Below are 22,593 nucleotides of genomic sequence, written 5' to 3'. Positions count from 1 at the left end.
ATAGAGCCTTTGTGCTCTTTCATGCTTTTGACCAGCAAGCGGGGATCAGTTTGTCTGCGTCTTTCATCGCTCCTGAAGTGCTAGAATTGTTTTTCATCAAAGATTCCGGAAGGCAATCGGGCGTACACTGGGCACTGTCGAAGGAGAAGGAAGATGGAGGTTCTCTCTTCAATCTCTGGTCCAGCTGCGGTCGAAGGACATGTTTGTGGAGGACAACCACTCCCAGTGCCTCCGTCTGCATCCGGACCAAAAGGAGGCGGATTGTGAGATTTGCCTGTGATTCACCTAACGCACCATGAAGGATCAGCACCATGAAGGATCGGAACAGAAGATTGGCGGCGTGGCTCAACGCCAAGGCCTCTACCCTGGGCGGCATGCCTCACCCAGGACTAGCCGGTCCGAGGAGTGGACTCATAAGTCATTTGAGGTTGCCCCATCCGTGGGGGTCCAAGACGAGGCCAAGCACTGCGAGTCCATTTCCGTTGGGGTCGCCACGCAAGCAGGTTTCCTGCGATGAGCAGGTCGTGATCGACATTACCATCTGCTTCTCCAGCATGGGGTCTGGCATGGATTCACATGCTCATGAATATTCCCCGTCGTCAGGCTGGGAATCCTCGGTAAAGAAAAAACCAGTATCAGTTTCGTTTCTGATCTGTCTTTCGTAGTAGTAACCAATCACTGATCTCTGCGTCATACTGACCACAGCCAATGACTGCCCTCTACCTAAGCCCCGACTCTGGCAGCCATCTTCAGATTTTTACCGCACGTTCAAGTGTTGGGATCCTCGTGCTATTGCTCTCGAGCGTTAGCGCTTTTTTTTCACTTTTTTTTTTTTTCTCAAAAACTTCGATTTTTCAGTCAAAAGAGCCTCAAGCTCCACCGTTTCTTCATCCGATCAACGGGGACCCGTGTCGGATTCGTCTACGCCCCTCAAGGGTGAAGATTTCGTCGAGCCACGCTTTTGGAGGACTCCAGAAGTTTCTCAGGCCCATCTCGGACATGGCCCAGGAGAAGGGAAGCTCGACGCCCGGAAAGCTGTTCAGGGTCTGCCCTGGATGCCAGCTTCAGAATGTCTTTAAGGAGGACGAACACTCCTTTTGTCTGTACTGCCTACATGAGGACAAGACGCACGTGGAGAAGGACTGTGCGTTTTGCGGCAATATGTCGGAGCGGACCATGAAGGACCGCCATCAACGTCTCGCCAACTGGCTGGAAGGGAAGAGCCCGTCGGGCGAGAAGAAGAAGAAATCCGAGCGGTCTTCTAAGACCTTTGAGGACGCCCCGGCGACGGGGGTCCAACACAAGGCCAAGCGCCGCGAGTCCGCTGGCACCTGGAGCGCCGAACGGTCGGGCTCTACGGGCGCCAGGCAGGGCGCATCCTCCCCGGCACTATCAACCACGAGCCAACGCTCTGGTTCTGTTAAGAGGAAGGCCTAGCACCCGGCGAAGCTCCTGGAGAGGCCCCGGTCGAGCTCGAAGACCCCATCGGAGGGAGAGCTAGGCAGTGACCCTCCCCCCCCCCAAGGAGAAGGCGGTGAGCGCACCTAAGGTGGTGAAAACCTTAATCCATCCAGCCAAGGCCTCTATCGAGACAGTCGCAGCGGCCCTGGCTCAGCCTGTGGAGGCTACACCAGTGGTGGCGACCTCGGGGCTCAGAGTCTCCCTGCCACCGCGGAGGGAGTCCTCTTTTATGCCCATCGACAGGACCCCCGTGAAACCTCAGACGGAGAAGAAAAATGGGGGGCAGGAGGTCGTCGTGGATTCAGCCTCAACCTCTGAGGAAGAGCTGATCGAAGTCTTAAGCCACGGCGTTGGCGTGGAAGAAGACCAGCCAGTCGGGAGGGACCCCGACGTGGGAGACGACGATAACGTCGAGGGTGCCGACGGGGCCCCTGACCGCCCGTCGGAATCCCCTCAACCAGTGCCGCAAGACAACTCGGCGGCCATTTTGTTGGCTATACAGTCCTTATGCTCGGAGATAAGGACGAGACTGCCGTTACCACCAGCGGAGGAAACGCTCCCGACGGGGGACCCGGAGCCAGGCCCTTCTGGGAGCCCTCCCCCTAAGAGAAGAAGGATTCATCCTCCACCTCCTTTTCAGCCAGCACGCCCTGTTCAGCCCTCCTCCCCGTCCACGACTCGTGGGGATGATGCAGGGACTGACACGGCCGCGACGGGTATGGACGACGAGTTTTACGACGAGGATCTGCCGTCGTCACCTCCCACCCGGGCTTCCCCGCCCGACGAGATTGGATCGTTTCACTCCATGATCGCCAGGGCATCCGAGCTTTTCCAGCTCTGCCCGGAAGAGAAGAAGGAAGGTTTCCTTGATCAACGGCGCGAGGCCAAGAGGAAGACGGTCCTCTCCGTACCTCTACTGGACGATATTTGGGATGAGGGCCTCGCCCTCCTCAAGAACCCATCCACGACGCCGGCTAGAAGGGATCGGTACGAGAAGAAGTACCGTGTCCCGGACGCGGCCCCCTTGTGCCTTCGTGCACAGCCGACCCCGGACTCGGTCGTCTCCGCGGCGGCCAGGAAGAAAGCGGGGGGGGGCGCGGCCTCTACGTCGACCTCCCCGCCAGACGGCGAGGGAAAGAAATTGGATACGATGGGACGCAGGGTCATCTCGTCTGCAGCGACGACGATTAAGGCGGCCAACGCCTTGGCTATCGTAGCCCGCTACGACAGGGAGTTGTGGTACAAACTGGCCCCCCTGCTGGACTTCCTACCGGACGACAAGAGGGCAGATGCCCTCGAGATCTTGCAGGAAGGAGAGGTGGCATCGGACCACGCCATTACGATTGCGACGGACATCGCTGACACTGGATTTCGCCAGTTGGGCAACGGCGTGTGCCTTAGGCGGCGTGGATGGCTCAAGGCTACTGACTTCCGTCAGGACCAGAGTCTTGGACATGCCGTTCGACGGAAACAACCTGTTTGGGAAAACAGTGGACGATTCCCTTCATGCCATCAAGGCAGACACGGAGATGGCCCGGGCTCTTGGGGTTCTCCAGCAACGGCGGCCGCCCTTTCGGAGCGGTGGAGGCAAAGAGGGTGCCTCCAAAGGTTCTGGCGGCGGATTTTCCACCTACCGTCAAGCGGCCCGTTCGTCGTCGCAGGAAGCTTACAGGGGACGAGGCAAGTCAGGCGGACCCCGCCGTCGTCGCCAAGGAGGTCAAGGCGGCAAAGCCTCGTCTAAGCAGGACTGAACCGGCCGTGAGGTCGGGCCCCCACCGACGCACCCCGGTGGAAGGCCGGCTGGCGAGCTTCGTCAGCGTGTGGGAGTCCATCTCCACCGACCGTTGGGTGCTGGACGCCCTAGCCCAGGGTCACGCACTCGAGTTTCTAAAGAGGTGCCTGCGCGTCCCCCCTGTCGCCAGGAAAGAACATCACGTCCCTCAACTTCTCTTGTAGGTAAAGGCGATGCTCAGGAAGGGCGCCATCGAGCTCGTCCCAAAGAGGCTTCGGGGCTCCGGAGTTTACTCAAGATACTTCCTCGTGAAGAAGAAGACGGGAGGATGGCGTCCCATCCTGGACCTACGACGACTGAACAAATTCATCAAGGCACAGAAGTTCCGGATGGTTACCCTCCAACACGTCCTGGGTCAGCTGGAGGAGGGCGATTTCCTGTCGTCGTTGGATTTGGAGGATGCCTACTTCAATATATTCCCATCCTAAAGGGACACCGAAAGTTTGTCAGGTTCGTGGTCCAAGGGCGTCACTATCAGTTCAGAGCCCTTCCCTTCGGACTGAGGTCGGCACCCAGGGTGTTCACCAAGTGCCTCGCACCGGTGGCGGCGCAGCTGCGCCGAGAGGGGATCCACGTCTACCCCTACCTGGACGACTGGCTCATCCGAGCGAAGACGAAGGAGCTCGCCATGGAGCACACGGCAAGGACCGTCCAACTTCTCACGGACCTGGGATTCTCCATAAACTACGCCAAGTCCCACCTGGTGCCCGCGCAAGACGCACTTTTTCTGGGAGCGAAGCTCGACACAGAGTCGCTTCTGGCCTATCCGTCGGAGGAAAGGACGAGGGCCATTTTGGGCAAGGTGCAGCGGATGCTGGTTGCGGACGCAGCCAGAGTGAGGTCCATCAAGTCCCTCCTCGGAATGATGTCTTCTTGCATTTACCTCATCCCCCTGTGCAGGCTCCGGATGCGCCCATTGCAGGAGTTCCTGGACGCGCGCTGGATCCAGACGGGCAGCTTCGAGGAGAGGATCACACTCAACAAGAGTTTCCGACGAGTGATCCGGTGGTGGGGCACCCGCGCGCATCTGACGGCGGGCATGGACTTCCAGACCCCCGGCCACCAGGAGACCGTGACCACAGATGCCTCCCTGGAAGGGTGGGGAGCGCACACCGAAAATCTGCACGCGAGAGGCCTTTGGCTCCCGAAAAAGGTCACTCGATATCTACGTCCTGGAGCTCCGTGCAGTGTTTTGGGCCCTCAGGTCCTTCCTTCCGTCCCTCAAGGGCAAGGTGGTGAGGATCTTCAATGACAACACCACCACCATGTTCTACATCAGGAAACAGGGCGGAACCAGTTCCCCAGCCCTGTCCAGGGAGTGGCATTGGGCCTTCGCCCAAGGGATGTTTCTGGTGCCGTTTCATCTGGCAGGGATAAAAAACACCATCGCTGACTCACTCAGCAGGGAGCTGCGCTCGTGCCACGAGTGGGAACTACGACAGGATCTAGTGGACCGCCTCTTCCTACGGTGGGGCACACCCCAGATCGATCTGTTCGCGACGGCGACGAACTCCAAGTGCCGGAGGTTCGCCAGCAGGTTTCCCCAGCCGAGGAGCATGGGCGATGTTTTCTCGTTCCCCTGGGAGGGCCTGTTTCTATACGGGTACCCTCCATTGCCATTGCTGATCCGGCTCATCAACCAGCTCAAGAGGTCATGGTGCAGGATGATCCTCGTCGCACCTGTGTGGCCGAGGCAGATATGGTTCCCGGACCTTCTGGACTTGTCAGCGTCCCCGTCAATCAAGCTGCCAGTGGACGCGGATCTTCTCTCCAGGGAAGGAGGCGCCATCCTCCATCACGACCCGAAGTCGCTGAACTTGCAGGCCTGGCTCCTGCAGCGTTAGAGTTTGGAGTATACGACATACCGGCCGACTGCAGAGAGGTTCTTGCAAAGGCCAGGGCGTCCTCAACTCTTAAATGCTACGGACACAAATGGAAGAGGTTCTCTGTCTGGTGCCACGCACAGAAGATTAACCCTCTACGGATTACGGCTCCCCAAGTACTGCCGTACCTACTGACTCTGGCCAAGGCTGGACTGGCGCACGCGTCCATCAAGATTCATCTTGCTGCGATCTCCCGATACACCAGAACCACGGGGCGGACGTCTTTGTGGTCTCATCGTCTGGTGAAAGAGTTCATGAAGGGACTGTTGAGATCGTTCCCGCCGGTGAAGGCTCCGGCCCCGGAGTGGGAGCTCAACGTGGTGCTGACCAAGCTCATGGGACCTCCGTTCGAGCCTCTGCACTCGGCTCCGTTGAAGTTCTTGTCGTGGAAAACAGCGTTTCTTGTGCCCATCACCTCCGCACGACGGGTGGGAGAGATCCAGGCCCTTTCCTGCAAGGCCCCATACTTGACTTTTCACGACGCGAGGGTAGTGCTCAGGACGCACCCCTCCTTCATGCCCAAGGTGCCGTCAGACTTCCACCTCAACAAACCCTTGGTGTTGCATGTTTTCTTCCCGTCGCCTTTGTCGCCGGCTGAAAGGACTTTGCACTCGCTGGATGTGGCTAGAGCGCTGAAGTTCTACGTGGACCGCACGAAGTGTTTTCGGAAGACGTCACAACTCTTTGTGAACTTTGGACCTGTCAATCGGGGGAAGGCTCTCTCGAAGGCTTCCATTTCCAGATGGCTCTCCGGCTGTATCATGTACTGTCATCGGTTGGCGAACCGACCGCTGCCTGGCCGTCCGAGAGCCCATTCCACCAGAGCGATCGCAGCTACCACGGCGTTCCTATCTGGTGTGCCCTTGCTGGACATCTGCAGGGCTGCTACGTGGAGGTCGACGCACACCTTCACGAAATTCTACTGCGTCGATCGGGATTCCAGGGAGTAGTCCAGGGTCGGCCAAGCAGTGCTGCGCAACCTGTTCGCCTAAGGTGAGCCTGGTGAGGAGGTAAGATTTGCTTAATGTTGAGTTTGATTTAATGCTTAATGTTGAGCCTTTGCCACCTCCCGTGGTTGTGCATGTGTGTACTGCTATGTATTCTTTATTCATGAGCATGTGAATCCATGCCAGGCCCCGTGCTGGAGAAGGAACAAGTTACTTACCTGTAACTGTTGTTCTCCAGCATGGGTCTGGCATGGATTCACATGCGAACCCTCCCGCCTACCCCTCTGCGGCTCTTCACTTGGTCATACTGCCACTTCACGTGCTACCAAATCTGAAGATGATTGCCAGAGGCGGGGCTTAGGTAGAGGGCAGTCATTGGCTGTGGTCAGTATGCCGCAGAGATCAGTGATTGGTTACTACTACGAAAGACAGATCAGAAACGAAACTGATACTGGTTATTTCTTTACCGAGGATTCGCAGCCTGACGACGGGGAATATTCATGAGCATGTGAATCCATGCCAGACCCATGCTGGAGAACAACAGTTACAGGTAAGTAACTTGTTCCTTCCATCTCAAGCCATCACTCCAGCTCCTCCTCGAAAAGGAATTTACTCCACAACTCAGGAGGCCTACAGGGGTCGTTCTAAGGTTTTCGGAGGTAGTAGCCGCCATCGTCGTTGCTCCCAAGGTGGCACGCAGGCCCTGTAGCAGGACGGAACCGGCAGGGATGTTGGGCCCCCACCCATGCACCCCAGTGGGAGGCCGGCTAGCGGGCTTCGTCAGCGAGTGGAAGAAGATCTCCACTGACAGATGGGTGTCTTGTCCATTGACACTTCTGCTGGAACTCTAGAGTGTTTGTACACTCTAGAGTGTACTTGTTTGTACACGCTAGAGTTCCAGCAGAAGTGTCAATGGATATCACTGGTGGCCCGGCAGGAGCAGCACATCCCTCAGCTCCTGCACGAGGTACGGACCATACTAGGAAAAGGGGTCATGAGCGCGCTCCAAAGCGACTCTGGTCCTCCAGGGTTTACTCCAGATACTTCCTAGTAAGAAAGAAGACCGGGGGCTGGAGGCCCATTCTCGACATGCAACGACTAAACAAGTTCCTCAAGTCCCAAAAATTCAGGATGGTCACGTTGCAACACCTGCTCGGCCAACTGGAGGAAGGGGACTTCCTAATGTTGCTGAATCTGGGGGACACTTACTTCCACATCCGCATTCCTGAGAAGCGTCAGCAGTTCCTGCACTTCGTTGTACAGGGAAAGCACTACCAATTCAAGGCCCTTCCCTTCAGACTGAAGTCGGCACCCAGGGTGTTTACAAAGTGCCTGGCACCAGTGGCGGCCCATCTACGTCTGCAAGGGATTCATGTGTACCCGTACCTCGACGACTGGCTCATCCTGGCCAAGTCCAGGGAAATCGCTGTCGAACACACGGACATGACCTTCCAGCTGCCGACGGGTCTGGGATTCTCTGTGAATTATTTGAAGTCCTGTTTGATTCCATCGCAGGACACTCTGTTCCTGGGGGCTAGGCTCAACATGGTCTCCTGCCTGGGAGCCGCCTCGGATGAAAGGACCACAGCCATTTTGAGCAAGGTACAACGGCTATTGGCACTGAAGATCGCCAAAGTGCAAGCCATCAAGTCATTGCTTGGCATGGTGTTGTCGTGTATGTATCTGATCAGACTCTGCAGGTTGTGGATGCAACCCCTCCAGGAATTCCTGGACGCCTGTTGGATCCAGGTGTCCGGAAGCTTCAAGGACAGGATTGCTCTCGACAAGGAGTTCCGTTGTGCATTAAGGTGGTGGGGCGTGTGCTCCAACATCGCCGGGGGCGAAGACTTCCTGAGCCCTGGAGAGACTGTCACCACATATGCTTCCCTGAAGGGCTGGGGAGCCCACACAGGACATCTCCACGCCAGAGCCCTATGGCTACCAGAGGAGAGGGATCTACACATCAATGTCCTGGAACTTCGGGCAGTGTTCTGGGCCCTCAAGTAATTTCTTCCGTCCCTCAAGGGCAAAGTGGTGAGGGTCTTCCTAGATAATACTACCACGATGTTCTACATCAGGAATCAGGCGGGCACCAGATCTCCAGCGCTCCCCAGGCAGGCGCAGGACTTGTGGTACTGGGCCGTCGCCCAGGGGGATGTTTCTCATTCCGTTTCACCTGGCGGGAGTCAAGAACACGGTCGCTGACTCAGCAGGGAGCTGCGTTCTTGCCACAAGTGGGAACTTCGGCAGGATCAAGTGGACAACCTCTTCCTCAGGTGGGGCAGACCCCAGGTCGATCTATTTGCGACAGTGGCGAACACCAAGTGCCAGAGGTTCGCCATCAGTTTCCACCAACTGGGGAGCATGGGGGACGCGTTCTGCTTCCCGTGGGAAGGCCTGTTCCTGTACACGTTCCCGCCATTGTCTCTGCTACTACGAGTAATCAGTCAACTCAAAAGGTGCCGGTGCAAGATGATCCTCATCGCAACCAGCGTGGCTGAGGCAGATTTGGTACCCGGAACCTTCACGGTCTTTCGACGTCCCCTCCAGTCAATCTACCAGTGGTCGCGTATCTGCTTGTCAGAAGGAGGCGCAATCCTGCATGCACCACAACCCAGGATCGCTGAACCTGAAGGCCTGGCTCCTGCAACCTTACAGTTCGGTGGGTACGAGCTACCGGCAGACTACAGGGAGGTCAGAGCCAGGACATCGTCGACTTTGAAGTGCAACGAGCACAAGAGCAAGTAGTTTGTGACTTGGTGCCGGTCCCGGGTGATCAACCCTCTGAGGGCCACGCCCCCTCAGATCATTCTGTATTTGTTATCTTTGGCTAAGGCAGGGCTATCCCACGCTTCCATCAAAGTGCATCTGGTGGCTATCTCCTGCTACACCAGGTCTCCGGGACGGTCTTCTTTGGTCACACCGTCTAGTCAAGGAGTTCCTTAAAGGATTATTTCGATCGTTCCCACCGATGAAGGTGCCTGCCCCGGCGTGGGAACTCAACGTGGTGCTGACGAGGCTCATGGAGGGGGCCCTTTCCAGCCTATGCATCAAGCTCCTTAAGTTCTTTTCGTGGAAGAGAGCGTTCCTCATGGCCATCACCTCTGCCAGGAGGGTGGGAGAGATCCGGGCCCTGTCCTGCAAGCTGCCTTATTTGACTTTCCAAGAGACGAGGCTGGTTCTGCGGACACACCCCTCCCTCATCCCAAAGGTCCCATTGGAATTCCATCCCAATGAGCCTTTGGTGTTGCCTGTTTTTTCTGACACCTTTGTCACCGACAGAAAGGACTTTGCACTGGCTGGATGTGGCGCATGTTCTGATGTTCTATGTGGCATGCACAAAGAGTTTCGGGAAGACGTCACAAATTTTCGTGAACTTTAGTTCTGTTTCAGGAGACTTGCCGGCTGTATCACGTACTGTCACTGGGTGGCAAACCGACTGCTGCCAGGCCGTCCGAGAGCCCATTCCACCTGAGCGATACATGCGTCAGCGTTCCTGTCTCGTGTGCCCCTGCTGGACATCTGCAGTGCTGCTACATGGAGGTCTATGCACCCTTCACAAGATTCTACTGCTTCGACAGGGATTCTAGAGAGGAATCCAGGGTCGGCCAAGCAGTGCTTTGCAACCTGTTCGCTTGAAGGTGAGCCTGGTGAGGAGGTAAGAGTAACTGCTTCTGTTGAGTCTTGCCACCTCCCGTGGTTGTGTATTTATGTACTGCTATGTATTCTTTATTCATGAGCATGTGAATCCATGCCAGACCCCATGCTGGAGAATAACAGTTGCAGGTAACTTGTTCCATGTATCCATCAGCCCTTTCTTCTTTCCTGCCCCTTTTGTCATCATGCAACAATGACCATCCGTGTGGTCACTCCACCCTGTGTGTGCCACTCTCTGCAGTGTGCTCGCTCTCTGCACAGAGCAGTTTCACCTCCACCAAGCAAAACGTGGAACCCGAGCAGGCACCAGTATCCAGGTCACTCCACCAGACAAGTATCAGGCCACGTGGTCAGGGGAGCTGACAATTATGCCAGACCCCAGGTACAGTCCAGCACCAAAGGTCAGCCAGGGCAGGGCACAGGCACCGCCTGCACCTATAAATTAACTTTCCACTTAGCTTCCAAAGGCTGGGCACCAGATCTATGAGCTGCAATCGAGGGGCCATACGGCAAGGAGAACATAGCAGGGGCCAGCGGTGCCCAGAGAAGCTCAGCACCAACTCTCAATTGAGTAAACAACTGGGACTGCCAGCACCAACACACCTCTGTTCCGTTCAGGAGCAGGGGACCGGACGTCTGTCGGTTTGTGTCCTCACTCAAGAGGCTATGCGGGGAAAAATACTTGTTCAAATCCAGCTGGGCAGATAATGCAAAGTTCAGCCACACAGGTCCATCAGGCACAAGAGGCCCTTCTCAAGGATAACTCTGTAGTACCAGGAGCTCTCATTCACCACCCACCAGCTCTGCCGTGGGGAGCCTCCCACAGCTCGCTGCTCCTCACAATTGGGCTTTGCCCCACGTTCCCTGGCTGTAGAAGGTGCTCCACCTCCTCACTTTAAAAAAAAAAAAAGTTTTATTAAATGTAATCAAACCAAACAACAATACAACCAAACATCCAGTGCAATTTACAACAATACACTTGTACAATACTCAATCTTGGTCACTGCCCCCACCCTCCCACCCCTCTTCATGAGCCTGTTTGTCCTTTGCGCTCTGTATCTGCCGCACGTGGCGGGGTCTCATCTCACTTTCCGTAGATTCTGCCCGATCTTGTATTGCTCCAAACAATTCCGCTATTAATGATTTTCATGCCATCAGGGTACCTGTCTCTTCCTCCCCCCTACAGTGCTTGCCTCTAGCCATACCATTGTTTCTGCCTCTGCCCATTTCTGTAACTCTTTCCACCACACCTCTACCCGTGGCCTATGACAAGTCTTCCATCCCATGGCAATCCTTCGTTTAGCAAGCACATATGCTAAATCTTTCAGTTTGCTAACATGTTTAAGTACTGACTCGGGAACCCTCCCAGCAAGCAGGCCCAAGCTGTATCTATGATTATCGTGACCCCCTTTTCCACTAGTTTTTGTGCCACTTCTCCCCAGAAACGCTCAATTACTGGGCATGACCAAAACATGTCATGTCAGCTTTTTCCTCATCGCACTTGGGACATGCTTGCCGTCCAGCGTTTTCAAACCTGGATATCCTCATAGATGTCATATTTGCTCTGTGCGTTATATATAGTTGTATCTGTTTTAGTCTCGCATTTCTTGACACCTTCTTGTGGTATCCCAGGGCACGTTCCCACATCCCCATCCCCATCTCTATCGGGGTTCCTACTTCCGCTTCCCAATCTAGTCTCAATTGCGTCAAATCCTTCCCAACCTTAGACATCACCATCTCATATAGTCTAGAGATCTCATGCCCCCCTTCCGAAATATCATATCTTACCTCTATGATAGCATCTGGTTCTTCTTCCAGTACGGTTTCAGGCCATGTTTTCCGAATTCTCTGCACCATTCTGTGATATGTGATGTACTGGCCCATATGCAATCCCGTTTACTCCCCAAGAGCTTCAAAACCCAAAATGCCCCCCTCTTGCCAGACGTCTCCTAGCGTTACTAGCCCCACGACTCCCAATGGGTCCTGATTATCGCCCTTAGCTGCATATCTTCCCCTGCCAATGCAACCAGCGGTATCTGCGGGGAGCATGGGAATGTATTCTCCATCATCTGGCATGTCCGACGCCACATCTGCCACCCAAGCATCATGATACTGGGGCGCTCTCTCATTTCGGCCTTGGGCAGCCAGATCATCTCTCTTAGGTGAAATGGGGCAGAATCGTGTCCAAATAGCCGAAATTCAGGGCTAGCTTCATCTGAGAGCCACTTAGCCACATATTGCAGCTGGCTTGCCACATAACCTCAAAATTAGGCAGTTTTATCCCCCCTTTTTCATACAAATTCTGCAGCTTCCATAATGCCACTCTGTTTTTCGGGTACCATGCCACAGGAAATCCCTATCCTCACTTATATTCAGGCCGCTGTCCACCGCCGCCAGCGGCCAAATCAGTCATCTTGGGATGCATACCCCCCAGGCACTCACTTTTAAAAGGAGCGTGCCACTCCCCGTGCGCAGATCCTCCTGAGGCTCGGCGCTGCAGCAGGAAAGTGAACCTGGCTGGGACGCAGCAGGTGGCTGGAGAAACTACAGCAGGGCGAAGTCCGGGGCTCTGCAATGGCACAAAGCTCCAGTGGTGAAAGTGCTCAGGCCCCCTCGGAGGCCAATATCCCACTGCAGCACGGGCTGATCTCCAATGGCCTCTGACCGCCTCGACAGCCCGCGGGGTGCTGTCTCTCTTTGTGGTCTCTGCCGCGCCGCCGCCTCCTCTCTACTCGCCACGGCTCTGCTTTCAGGGGATCAAAGCACCAGAATTGCTCGGGTTTCAGCCCCCGACAGTAGTACATCCTCCACAACGATGCCGCACTGCCAGAAATCGTATAAGTCGGCACACAGCAGGATTTTTCACTTCAGAATTCTGCTGCGCCAGACCAACGAGCTCAGGCCACCATCTTGTCTGCTCCTCAGCAGCACCCCCCACCAGCCTAATTTCTAAAACCATTGTAGGATGATATCACTCTAGGGCAAAAATGGGGGCCGGAGAGGTAACCCTCGGACTAGGAGCCTTATGGGTTTCAGGCCCATATATACAGTAAGTGGAGGAATAGGGTTGAAATGGTAGTGGGATTTAAGGAGAAATGCTCCTTCCCGCCAGAAATAGGCAAGAGAGCCAAAAAAGGGAATGGGTGAAAGTTTGAGGTATGGTCCTAGAATCCCCATAAGCCGAATACTGCCTTAACACTAGTACCCGATGATTTCTGCTGTTAGGGGGGTGTTGCCAAAGTCCTGTCTGTGACTTAGAAAACCCACCTTGTATGAGCAGGGTTGCACTCCTTAGGTTTAGCCTGAACTACCCAAAGCTTTTGTAGCTGTGGATGGGCAGCAAGATTTGGTCTAGGAGGGTTGTAGTGAGCCACACAGAATTCAGAGCATACGCTTAGTTCAGAGAAGCTCTTACGCACTTGAGTTGTATAAAAGAAATAGGCATTTATTTATATACACCCAGGCTTGTAGTGTTCAAGTAAGATCAGTACTATCACACAATGATTTAAAATGAGAACAGTTGCAATATTCATAGTTAGATACTTCAGAATAATGGTGACAAATCACATAATCAAACCTCCTGAGACATATATGCAAACTTAATAAAAATGTAGGCTAAGTTGAAGTTATCAAAAGTTACCATTCTTAGAAAGTACAACCCTGTCGTATGTGCGTCTCACAAAGTCGGCGGGGACACTGGGGCACAGTGACCAAGGGCTGAGGAAGGTAAGAAAGCAGAGTTCAGGGCTCAAATGAGCAGAGTTTAGCAGTGATGGTTAGGTTTGCGGGTTGTTAACTGTCCGGTTTCACGGAGCAAGGAAATTAAGTTTTCCTAGTCCGATTGCCCCAAGGACAAGTGTCCTTCAGCAAGGTAGAGCACAATTGGTTGTCCACGCCAAGGCAGGCCTTTGAGGGGTGCGAGATGCAGCTATCTGCACCCCTCAAAAGCACAGGGTCAACAAAGCAATGCTTGCGGTAAGTAACATGGGGCAGGGCAGTACCTCTAAGAAAAAAATCTGATGCAGCAGGACTGTCTCCATGGTGAGTTGGCAGCAGTCCCTGGTTCAGGTTTCTGAATCTTGATGACGGGAATGAAGAACTTGGAGAGGACCTGGTTGTCGCTCTCTTGTGGTTGGATGCCCAGCAGAGGATCTTTGCAGCACTGTCTCGTTAGTACAATTTTGAAAGTCCAGATGAAGGACTGTTGTCATGCAGTAGACTTTGCTCCGGTTCTCTGGTCCATGTCTCGGCTGAGAGGACTTTCAGGAGCGGGGTCCAGTCTCTGCAGTTCCAGAAGGATGTCCACAAAGTTTCAGATACAACCGCCCTTCGGAAGACGTTGCACAACAAAATGGCACAGGACCCCAGGCATTGGCTAATTGCGGGCCGTGAAGGTCTCAGCTCTTTCAGGGAGGGCGCAAAATGCAGTTTGGCTTGTGTTGGGTAAGAATTGATGCAGTCGCACTGTGTGAGACTACACAACACTTAGGTAACCCACCTTTGGTATAGGTCTGTACTACACAAGTTGGTAGTGTGACTAAGCAGCCAGGCCTATCTCAAGAGGGGTAAATGTGAGCTGTAATAATAATAATATGGCATTTATATAGCGCTACGAACCCTCAGGTATCTGAGCGCTGCTTATTATTACCCACGGTGTGTGGTGCTCATTTATCGACCTCGGAAGGATGAAAGGCTGAGTTTGGCCCCGCCGGGATTCAAACCTGCATCAGCAGGCTCTGCACTGATGTCAAAGCGGGCGCTCTACTCACTGTGCCACTTGACCGGCTAGAGCTGTACATGAGCTGTGTAGAGCTGTACAATTGAAATCCGTAAATACAAGTAGCCAAGTAACACTTACACTCAAGGTTTCTGGTAAAAATATTTAACATCAATTTTTAAATAAGCATTCTTTAAAAAGGCAATTTATGTAACAATGTAAATATATTTTAAAAGTACTTTTCAGAATCAGAACAAGTTATTGAATAATCTTTGAATATGCTTCTTACACAATTCCTACACCCTGAGGGGGCTTCATTTACAAGGACAGTAATGGCATTTATATATATCGCACTAGTTATACTTTGCAGATTCTGAGGTTGCAGAAAGGAAAGATTTAAGGAAGGAAAAAGATTAAACGGGTTCTCATTAAATGTGAGCACACTTTAAATCTTTCCCAGCATTAACAGTCTAAAACAAGTTACCACCTATGAGGGACAAACAATATCAAAGTCATGGGCTAGAAGCGTTTGCAGTGAGCCAGGACAGCCAAAGTCAATTTGAAACAGTCTATGAAGCTGAGGCACTTCTTAGAATCAAAGTCTTGCACAAAGTTAGAGAGTTTTAGAAAATCACTTGTAGGGTCACAAACTGTCAAACCTGTGAAAAAGGGAGTTAGAATCAACTCTAAAAGTAAGCCACTTCAAATTCCAGCTGAGAAAAGCAAAGCTAAAAGACAATGAGGTAAGTACCCCAAGTCTAAACGGTACCTCTGGTTTGAAGAAGAGTGGTCCAGCTCCAGCTGGCTTCTGTCTTGCTACAGCGGTGCAGACTGTGTTCCTGAGTCTCAGTCGTTGCAACAAGAGGGAGGACGTTTGGAGGGCTCCTGAGACGGTTGTTGCGAGTTTGTCGGCAGCTACGGGCTCTTTTCGGTTCAGCAGCACTTCACAGTTTCAGCGCTTTCCTGGATCTCAGATACTGGTTGGGCTTCCTTCACTCCTTGGCTCCTGTACTCTGGTGAGGGGACTCGAGCTCTGGTCATCATGCTCCTGGTGGGTACTTAGGAGACTCCTGGAGCTTCTAGCCGGATTTCAGATGTTGCACTCGACTACGGATTCCTCGACCCCTGGCACTCGGCACTTGCAGCAGCGAAGATGTACAACCAGTTGGGGAAGATGGTGCAGTGGAGTCCATCTCGGGGTTAGTTGGTCCCACTAACCCAAGTGAAGAAGTCGTCCCTTCCGGAGCTTCTCTGTGGAGCAGGGCTTCACCAGGCAATTCAAAGGTCCAGAAGGATGCAGCAAGGCTTTGTTCATAGTTTCTTCGTTGGGTATTTCTCCCAGTGGTCGACTCTGCTTCTAGACCCAAAACCTTCGCCTTTTAAGCAAATGTTGCCCATTCATGCACAGCCTAGGCTGTCTATCGCACACCAGGGTGGCTGTCCTCAAAGGACAGCCAGCCAACCAATCAGGACTGGTTGCATTCAGGCATTCCTAGAGACAAGGGACAGGGGAGCTTCGGGGAACCTCCCTCACATCCTGCCTTTCCAGACACATTGGAGCCAGAGGCGGGCTTCAGGGCTGAATCCCACCAAAAGCAAAACGAACCAATGGCTCAAATCTGCCTCGACGCACAACACAAGAAAGACCTCACAAACAAAATGGCGAAAAAAGACGACCGGGGCCATTTTGACAAAATGGTCACCCATGGGCGCTGTACTGCTGCTGAGAGTTAAGACTAAGGTAGCACAATGGTAGGAAAATTAAACCACTGCCAACAGCCATTTGAAGTAGTGAGGGTAACATAAAAATGTTACATTTGAATGTAGGATAAGGGGCTACTACGTAACCCCCAGCACTCCACATAAGATGGCGTGTGCTGGACCTACGAAGAGAAAAGGTAAGTAAAGTCAATTTTACTTTACTATTCTTGTGAATAGTATTTCACACAATTAAAAGGTATTTAAACCTTATGAGAAATCTAAAAGATTTCCCTGTGACACTGCACCAAAGGTGCTGTGTGTCGCCATACACAAAGTAGATGCCTATGAAGTTTGTCAGACTCCAAAAACAGTGGAAACCCATCATCCATATCAGGTCAAAACACATGAGCGAGTGAGAAAAAGGTCTCACTCACTCCAGGGTTAAAATGAAAAAGTCCTAAAGTCCACCAAAAGAGCTTGGGGTCTCTAAGGTTGATGGGAATTGGCACATAAATGAGAATTCTCCCTAACAGCTTGGGACTAGTTAGGCTCACCAGTCCAAGGGAGGAAATGGTCTTCTCCGGGGCAGCTGTTACTCAGACTGCTCGGGTGGTCGCTGGATGTGGCTACGGACTTTCTTCTTCTTCTTCGTCGGAATCTTGGTTCCAGTGGTCGACTGAGTTTCAGCTCCAGGACCCTCAGATCTATCCATAAACACCAGCCGAGTCCACCAATAACCATACATGCACCATTTAAACTTGGGGTGGTGGCTGTCCAATGGGGACAGCCAGCTTTCTAGTGCAAACTGGTTCCAGGCAGGCACAATGCAGGACAAGGACCATGTGAGTTTGTCACCTCCCCCAGTTCCTGTCCTCTGAGGCACTCGGCTTTCGTGGCTTTCCAAGGGAAGCACACCAAAGACAAAAGACCCATCAAAAACTCCCGCACCAAGCTAGGTAGAAGGCGGCTCAGGAAACACCAAGTCATTGATAACCATGCTTTAAAATGTATAGCCCCCATTTTAGGCAGGTGACCCTGGAGTCCTTTACCGCACCTGCGAAGACAGCCTGCAACAAAAGTCCACAAAAAGTTGTGTAAAAAGATACACTGCCACCAGCATGTCAGATGATCTGGTCACAGTAACCAAAAAGCTACTGGAGAGGCGAGAAAAGGGAGGCATTGTTTCCCCTCAGCACTCCACTTGAGGTTGGGTGTGCTGATATCGTAAAATAAAATACAGGTGGGACAAAGTGTTCCCCTGCCCTGGTAACGTGTTATCACAGGTAAAATAAAAATGGACGCTCTAGGAACTCCCAGCAACACTGTACAGAAATTGTTGTGTGCTGCAATAGGAAAAGGTAAATGCCAGACAAGTTGTAGGAAAGCGTAACTCAATTAAAAAGTACCAAAAAGAGGTCGAAAGGGTTCCCAGGTCCGGAGTAAAACAATGAATGAGTGTGGAAAAAGTAGCCTACTCCCTCAGGAGAATCAGTCCAAAAATCCAATAGTCCAGCAAAAATGCTGGTTGACTCGCTAAGTGGGGAGAATTTCACTCAAAAAAGAATACCTACCCAACACATACTTTTACTTTTCATCGAAAAACATTAAAGTTGAAAAGGTCTCATTTATGGACCCTATTCTGTCTTAAATTTCTGGCCATCAATAAGTAGTTGAGTAGGACTAAAATGCAATTGTTTATGCTGCAAGTCATGCAAATGTTTGTGCGTGCAAATTGTTAACCAGTTTGATTTGGGTCTGCAGGAATGTTTGGATTCATCCCAATACATGCATTGTTGTGAAATGTATGGCTTTCAATACTTCTTTCCAGTTTACAATCGTATTTTGTTTTCACATCCAAGGCATGCAATCTCTTGGAAGATGAGATCCTCTACTGTATCGAAGATGTCTTCTTTAGCCTCCTTGTGTTAATTCAAGTTTTTGTTTCAGTAGGGTGCAGCCCCAGTACAGAGCAAGCTGTGGGATGGCCACTTTCTCACACAGAGTGGGTGTGCTTGAACTTTGTGACAAATGCAAGGGATCCCAATTCTGCTGATCACTTTGGCATGGATAGAGAAATCTCATGCTTACATTACAAGTGTCCTGATGCATGTTCCGTTGCCACCTAGTTTTCTAAATAGTCGTGCCGCTTTGAGTAGCAATCATCCAACAAACACATGGTTAGTCATTACCTCATGCTTTAACATCAAGAATTTCATTGGTAACTTTACCTCAGAGTTTCATCTTTTCACGCTCAAAGATGTTTCCCCAACTTCTCATGTGCAAACTATCTGAAGAGGATGCTTGAAGTTCCATGTGGTATAAACCTGAGTCTTTGTAAGTCAAGTATTGCCTGTTTGGGGCCACTCTGTGCTGGGGGGGATTCCTTAAACCTACTGACCGGATATAGTGTATTTGTGTTGTATGTTGTGCCGTTGTTGTCCTAATATCGGGATTTAAGTATTTTCCTCCTTGTGTTTCAGTACTGCGTGTGCATAGATGACTGCTCTTCCAGTAACTGCATGTGTGGCCAGCTCAGTATGCGCTGCTGGTATGACAAGGTAAGGATGCATTATCCTCTGATGTCTGCAATATATTCAACTTCCTGCAACACTGTTTGTTTTACGCACGCGCCTACACTTTTTTACCCACTCACACAGACCTGAACAATCTGAATCTTGCATATCACTTGAGTTAAGACCTGAAAATATACACACAATAACTTGCCTCCGTTACACATTCACTCTACAGCTTCACTCTTCATGTGATCGAACTTATTTGCTCAGTATCCTAGTTGAACTTTGCAGTTTTATACAATTTTATCAAACATACTTATTTTTTGTCATAGTACAAACATGCAATTGAAATGTATTTTGCATGCTTACCTCCTCCAGTTGATGCATACTTTTAGTCTCAACTTAAATAATAAGGTTTGGTATAGTTGATCCGTCAAATACTAAAATCTAGTCCGGTTTAATAACATTCAATTGTGATTATTTCATATTCTTGATCAGGATTTTTGCCTTCTGTTCTCTACAGTCCAAGTCCTACAATTAATAGACAATACTGACATACAGAACCATTTCAAATGTTCCACCTCCATGTCAAGCTTGCCACACATCCCACTAATTATTGAAACCACAGCTTTACAAATACACCACACCGATCTAGACCATGTCTAGTTATCCACAATTTGTTCCCATGCATATCTCACAGCTGTGATCAGTTCCCGTCACCCTGTCAATTTTCACCGCCAATTTTTATGTATTTATTTTTTGCTGCTAGAATGTCAACTCCAAGAATTTTTTTACTGAAATATTTTTGGTTGAAGTTTTGATTCACCTCCAGAATAATTGAGGAAAAATAAATAAATGTAGGAAGGAAGATGATGTGGCTGGGCACCAGTCTCTAGGTACTTGATTAATAATCCAACTATCAATATGCCCTTTGAATTGGGCAGCTTTGCAAAGCACCTTTAATTTTCAGTACATACAGACCTGTAATGCTGGTACCGTGAATTCATAACATTTACACCCACCCACAAGTCCAGCATTTTCTTTTTGGATGTTTTGTTTTCTCAATCTTATGTGCACTTGCGATCCTGTGAGCTTTTGGTGCTTTGCTGCCATTTAAGAAGATCAAATCAAAACTTTTAACATGATAAATTACAATGTCACCTTTACAGAGCGGCCAACTCCTTCCTGAGTTTAATATGATGGAGCCACCATTGATCTTTGAGTGTAACCACGCCTGCTCCTGTTGGAGAACATGTCGCAATCGTGTGGTGCAGAATGGGCTGAGGTCAGTGAGGTAACTTTTTTGGTTTTCTATTTGTCAGTGTTGTGCAGAGTTAAATGGGGGTGTCTTATCCAAAACAGTTTTTTTTTTTAGAAGAAATCCCTTTTCCTCCACTTTCTTAATATCTTTTTTAAGTTTGATGTCCGGATAAGTGGATAATTACACCATTTATAAATTACTGCTGGACTCCCTAATGCTCTTAGCCTGTATGCCTCCAATGACGACTCATGGACTTGGTGGGATCCACCACACTTTGTTTAAAATCCTCCTTCTGTTATAAATGTTCCTACCTTATAATTTAAAAATCTCTTCCCCGTAATATTGTTTCTTGAACTTGTGAATCCACTTAAAGCCACATGTTTTGCATAGGCTGCCATGTAGTGGTTGGGCCGGAGTATTACATATTGTTTTTCTGAATTGAAAACAATTGGGCGCTGTCAGAACCCCAACCTGTAACACTATTCCTACCCTAATTGTACGAGTCCTATGATCCTTCACGCGTCCACATCCTCGGATTGTTTTTTTCTGCCACAGAGGTTGGATGCAAAGAACTGAGTTCCCAAGAGGAGGAACGTGGAGATTGAGCGAGGCCTAACCGGGGCCTGCTTCACTGAAAGACGAACACGGCGAGAGAGACTTTTGTCATGTACTGTCACCAGACCCTGGACAGAACGCCGAAAGTCGCACCATGCCTTAAAGGAGATGCAGTAGAAAGAGTGGGAAAGGGCTAAGTTACACTCCAGAAAAATATGTAAGGGAAGCCTGATTACAGTCTATGGCCCTCCAGGCAATTCAACATTAAAGTAAGAGGAGAATGGGCCAACTAGACCTGAGATGACAGCTGACTATTTAAATCATAATAGCATTACATTTATTGGCCAAATACAATTAGATAAAAAATGTAGCAGTTACATCAACACAATTGGGCTCTATATACCAAAAACACATCCCTCCATGCCTTATTCATTCACAAATTCCACATACATTCATCATACACATATACCTTCAAACAAACTGGTGATATATCATTAATACCACAATTTAAAATCAAATAAATGTCAGTTTGGCACTCTATTAATTTACAATGTGCCCCTCTGTCTATATTCAGGGGTTTAAAAAACTGTTGTCGACATGTTTCTGCAGCCGGCAGCAAACCATTCTTGAATCACAAGGTAAGCAAATCCCCGCACAGCCACCATAGGGAACTGCGTACAGTTCAAACAGTATTCTGACTAACGTTACCTTGTCAGTCTGATTAATACAGAGCGAGGTCTCCTACCACGTACGGCGCATTAGCCTGTGACCTGCAAGAAGCAATTTTATGTGCACCCAGCAACCTGCAGCCTTTCTAGCACCAGCAGCAGACGGCCATTTCAAGTAAGCATACCTCTTCTTAGAGATACTTAGTCGCATTTGATAATTCACAAAATAGGTGACGCTCTGCTCCGATGTGTTTGTTCCCTCCTCTGCAGGCGCACTAACCACACACCTGAAAAATGGCATTCCTTTTGGCTCTGGTTTCGCGACTTTGGTCTATTAACAACTCTCTACAATAGTGAGTATTAGCCCACGTGGCGACATATATAGCCACGAATTTCATACCCAGACAGTTCTGAGGCATTGTCCTTTACACCATAGGACACACGACATGATGTGAGGCACCACAAGCGTGAGCACACACTCAAGGATCCACTCCACCATACCGGTTCACAGCCCCTGATAATCCAGAGGAGGTGAGTCGGCTTTATATAGCTAAGCAATACAGCTGTATTCTTTACTTAGTGAAGGGTTTTAAACAACAGAGGTGACAATACAAGACTAACTCAGTCTTCCATATTTTTACTTTTCTAGAATCGAGGCTCTTTAGCCACACATCCCCAACTTTGTATGTTATGAAGAGACAACGCGGAATTAGCGATTGCACTCCGTCTTGAAGAAGGTTGACCACAAATTAACGGACAAGGGGACCCCCACCCTTGTTGAGAGAACTGAAACGAAACATGTCGACAACAGTTTTCTAAACCCCTGAATATAGACGGAGGGTCACATTGGAAAATAATAGTGCCAAACTGACATTTATTTGATTTGGAATTGTGGTATTAATGATATATCGCCAGTTTGTTTGAAGATATGAGTATGATGAATGCATGTGGAATTTTTGAATGAATAAGGATGTGGTTTTGGTATATAGAGCCCAATTGTGTTGATGCAACTGCTAAATTTTTTATCTAATTGTATTTGTACAATAAATGTAATGCTGTTATGATTTCAATAATCGGCTGTCATCTCAGGTCTAGTTGGCCCATTCTCCTCTTACTTTAAGTTACACTCCATACACACACTTGTGTTCTAGAATGCCTTTAAACCCAATTGCAATTTCACTTACACATGCTAGGTTGCCAGTTTCCTGGCTACCTAATTAAGAAGATTACCTTTAAATTCTGCCCTAGGGGCAATATCCAATTCTCTTGCAAGAACACTCTCTGTAAATAGCTGTATTTCAAGGGATCACGACTCCCAGTGTAAATCCTGCAAAGTTTTTAGACTGAAAACTCTTAATAGAGCGTCAAACTAAAACGTGGGCAGCCTATGCAGGCCGAAAAGAAATTGGACGAATCTTCCACAACCGTGTAAGCTCTC

At 50.2% G+C, this 22,593-nt stretch overlaps 1 protein-coding gene across 14 annotated transcripts in view; it reads left to right on the top strand.

Moving 5' to 3' along the window:
- Positions 1-22,593, top strand: part of EHMT1 (euchromatic histone lysine methyltransferase 1) — a 2,375,011-nt gene that overhangs the window by 2,173,799 nt on the left and 178,619 nt on the right. For 12 of the 14 annotated variants that reach the window (XM_069609713.1, XM_069609701.1, XM_069609703.1 and 9 more), the window contains 2 exons: positions 18,639-18,716; positions 19,841-19,965. In XM_069609713.1, the coding sequence (XP_069465814.1) occupies positions 18,639-18,716; positions 19,841-19,965 (203 nt within the window). The remainder of the gene's footprint in view (positions 1-18,638; positions 18,717-19,840; positions 19,966-22,593) is intronic. The other 2 variants (XM_069609714.1, XM_069609712.1) reach the window with 1 other exon arrangement.

This window comes from Ambystoma mexicanum, chromosome 8 (assembly GCF_040938575.1).
Source record: "Ambystoma mexicanum isolate Mex_15411 chromosome 8, UKY_AmexF1_1, whole genome shotgun sequence".
In the NCBI taxonomy this organism is placed as follows: domain Eukaryota; kingdom Metazoa; phylum Chordata; class Amphibia; order Caudata; family Ambystomatidae; genus Ambystoma; species Ambystoma mexicanum.
This window is presented reverse-complemented; position numbering and strand designations above follow the sequence as displayed.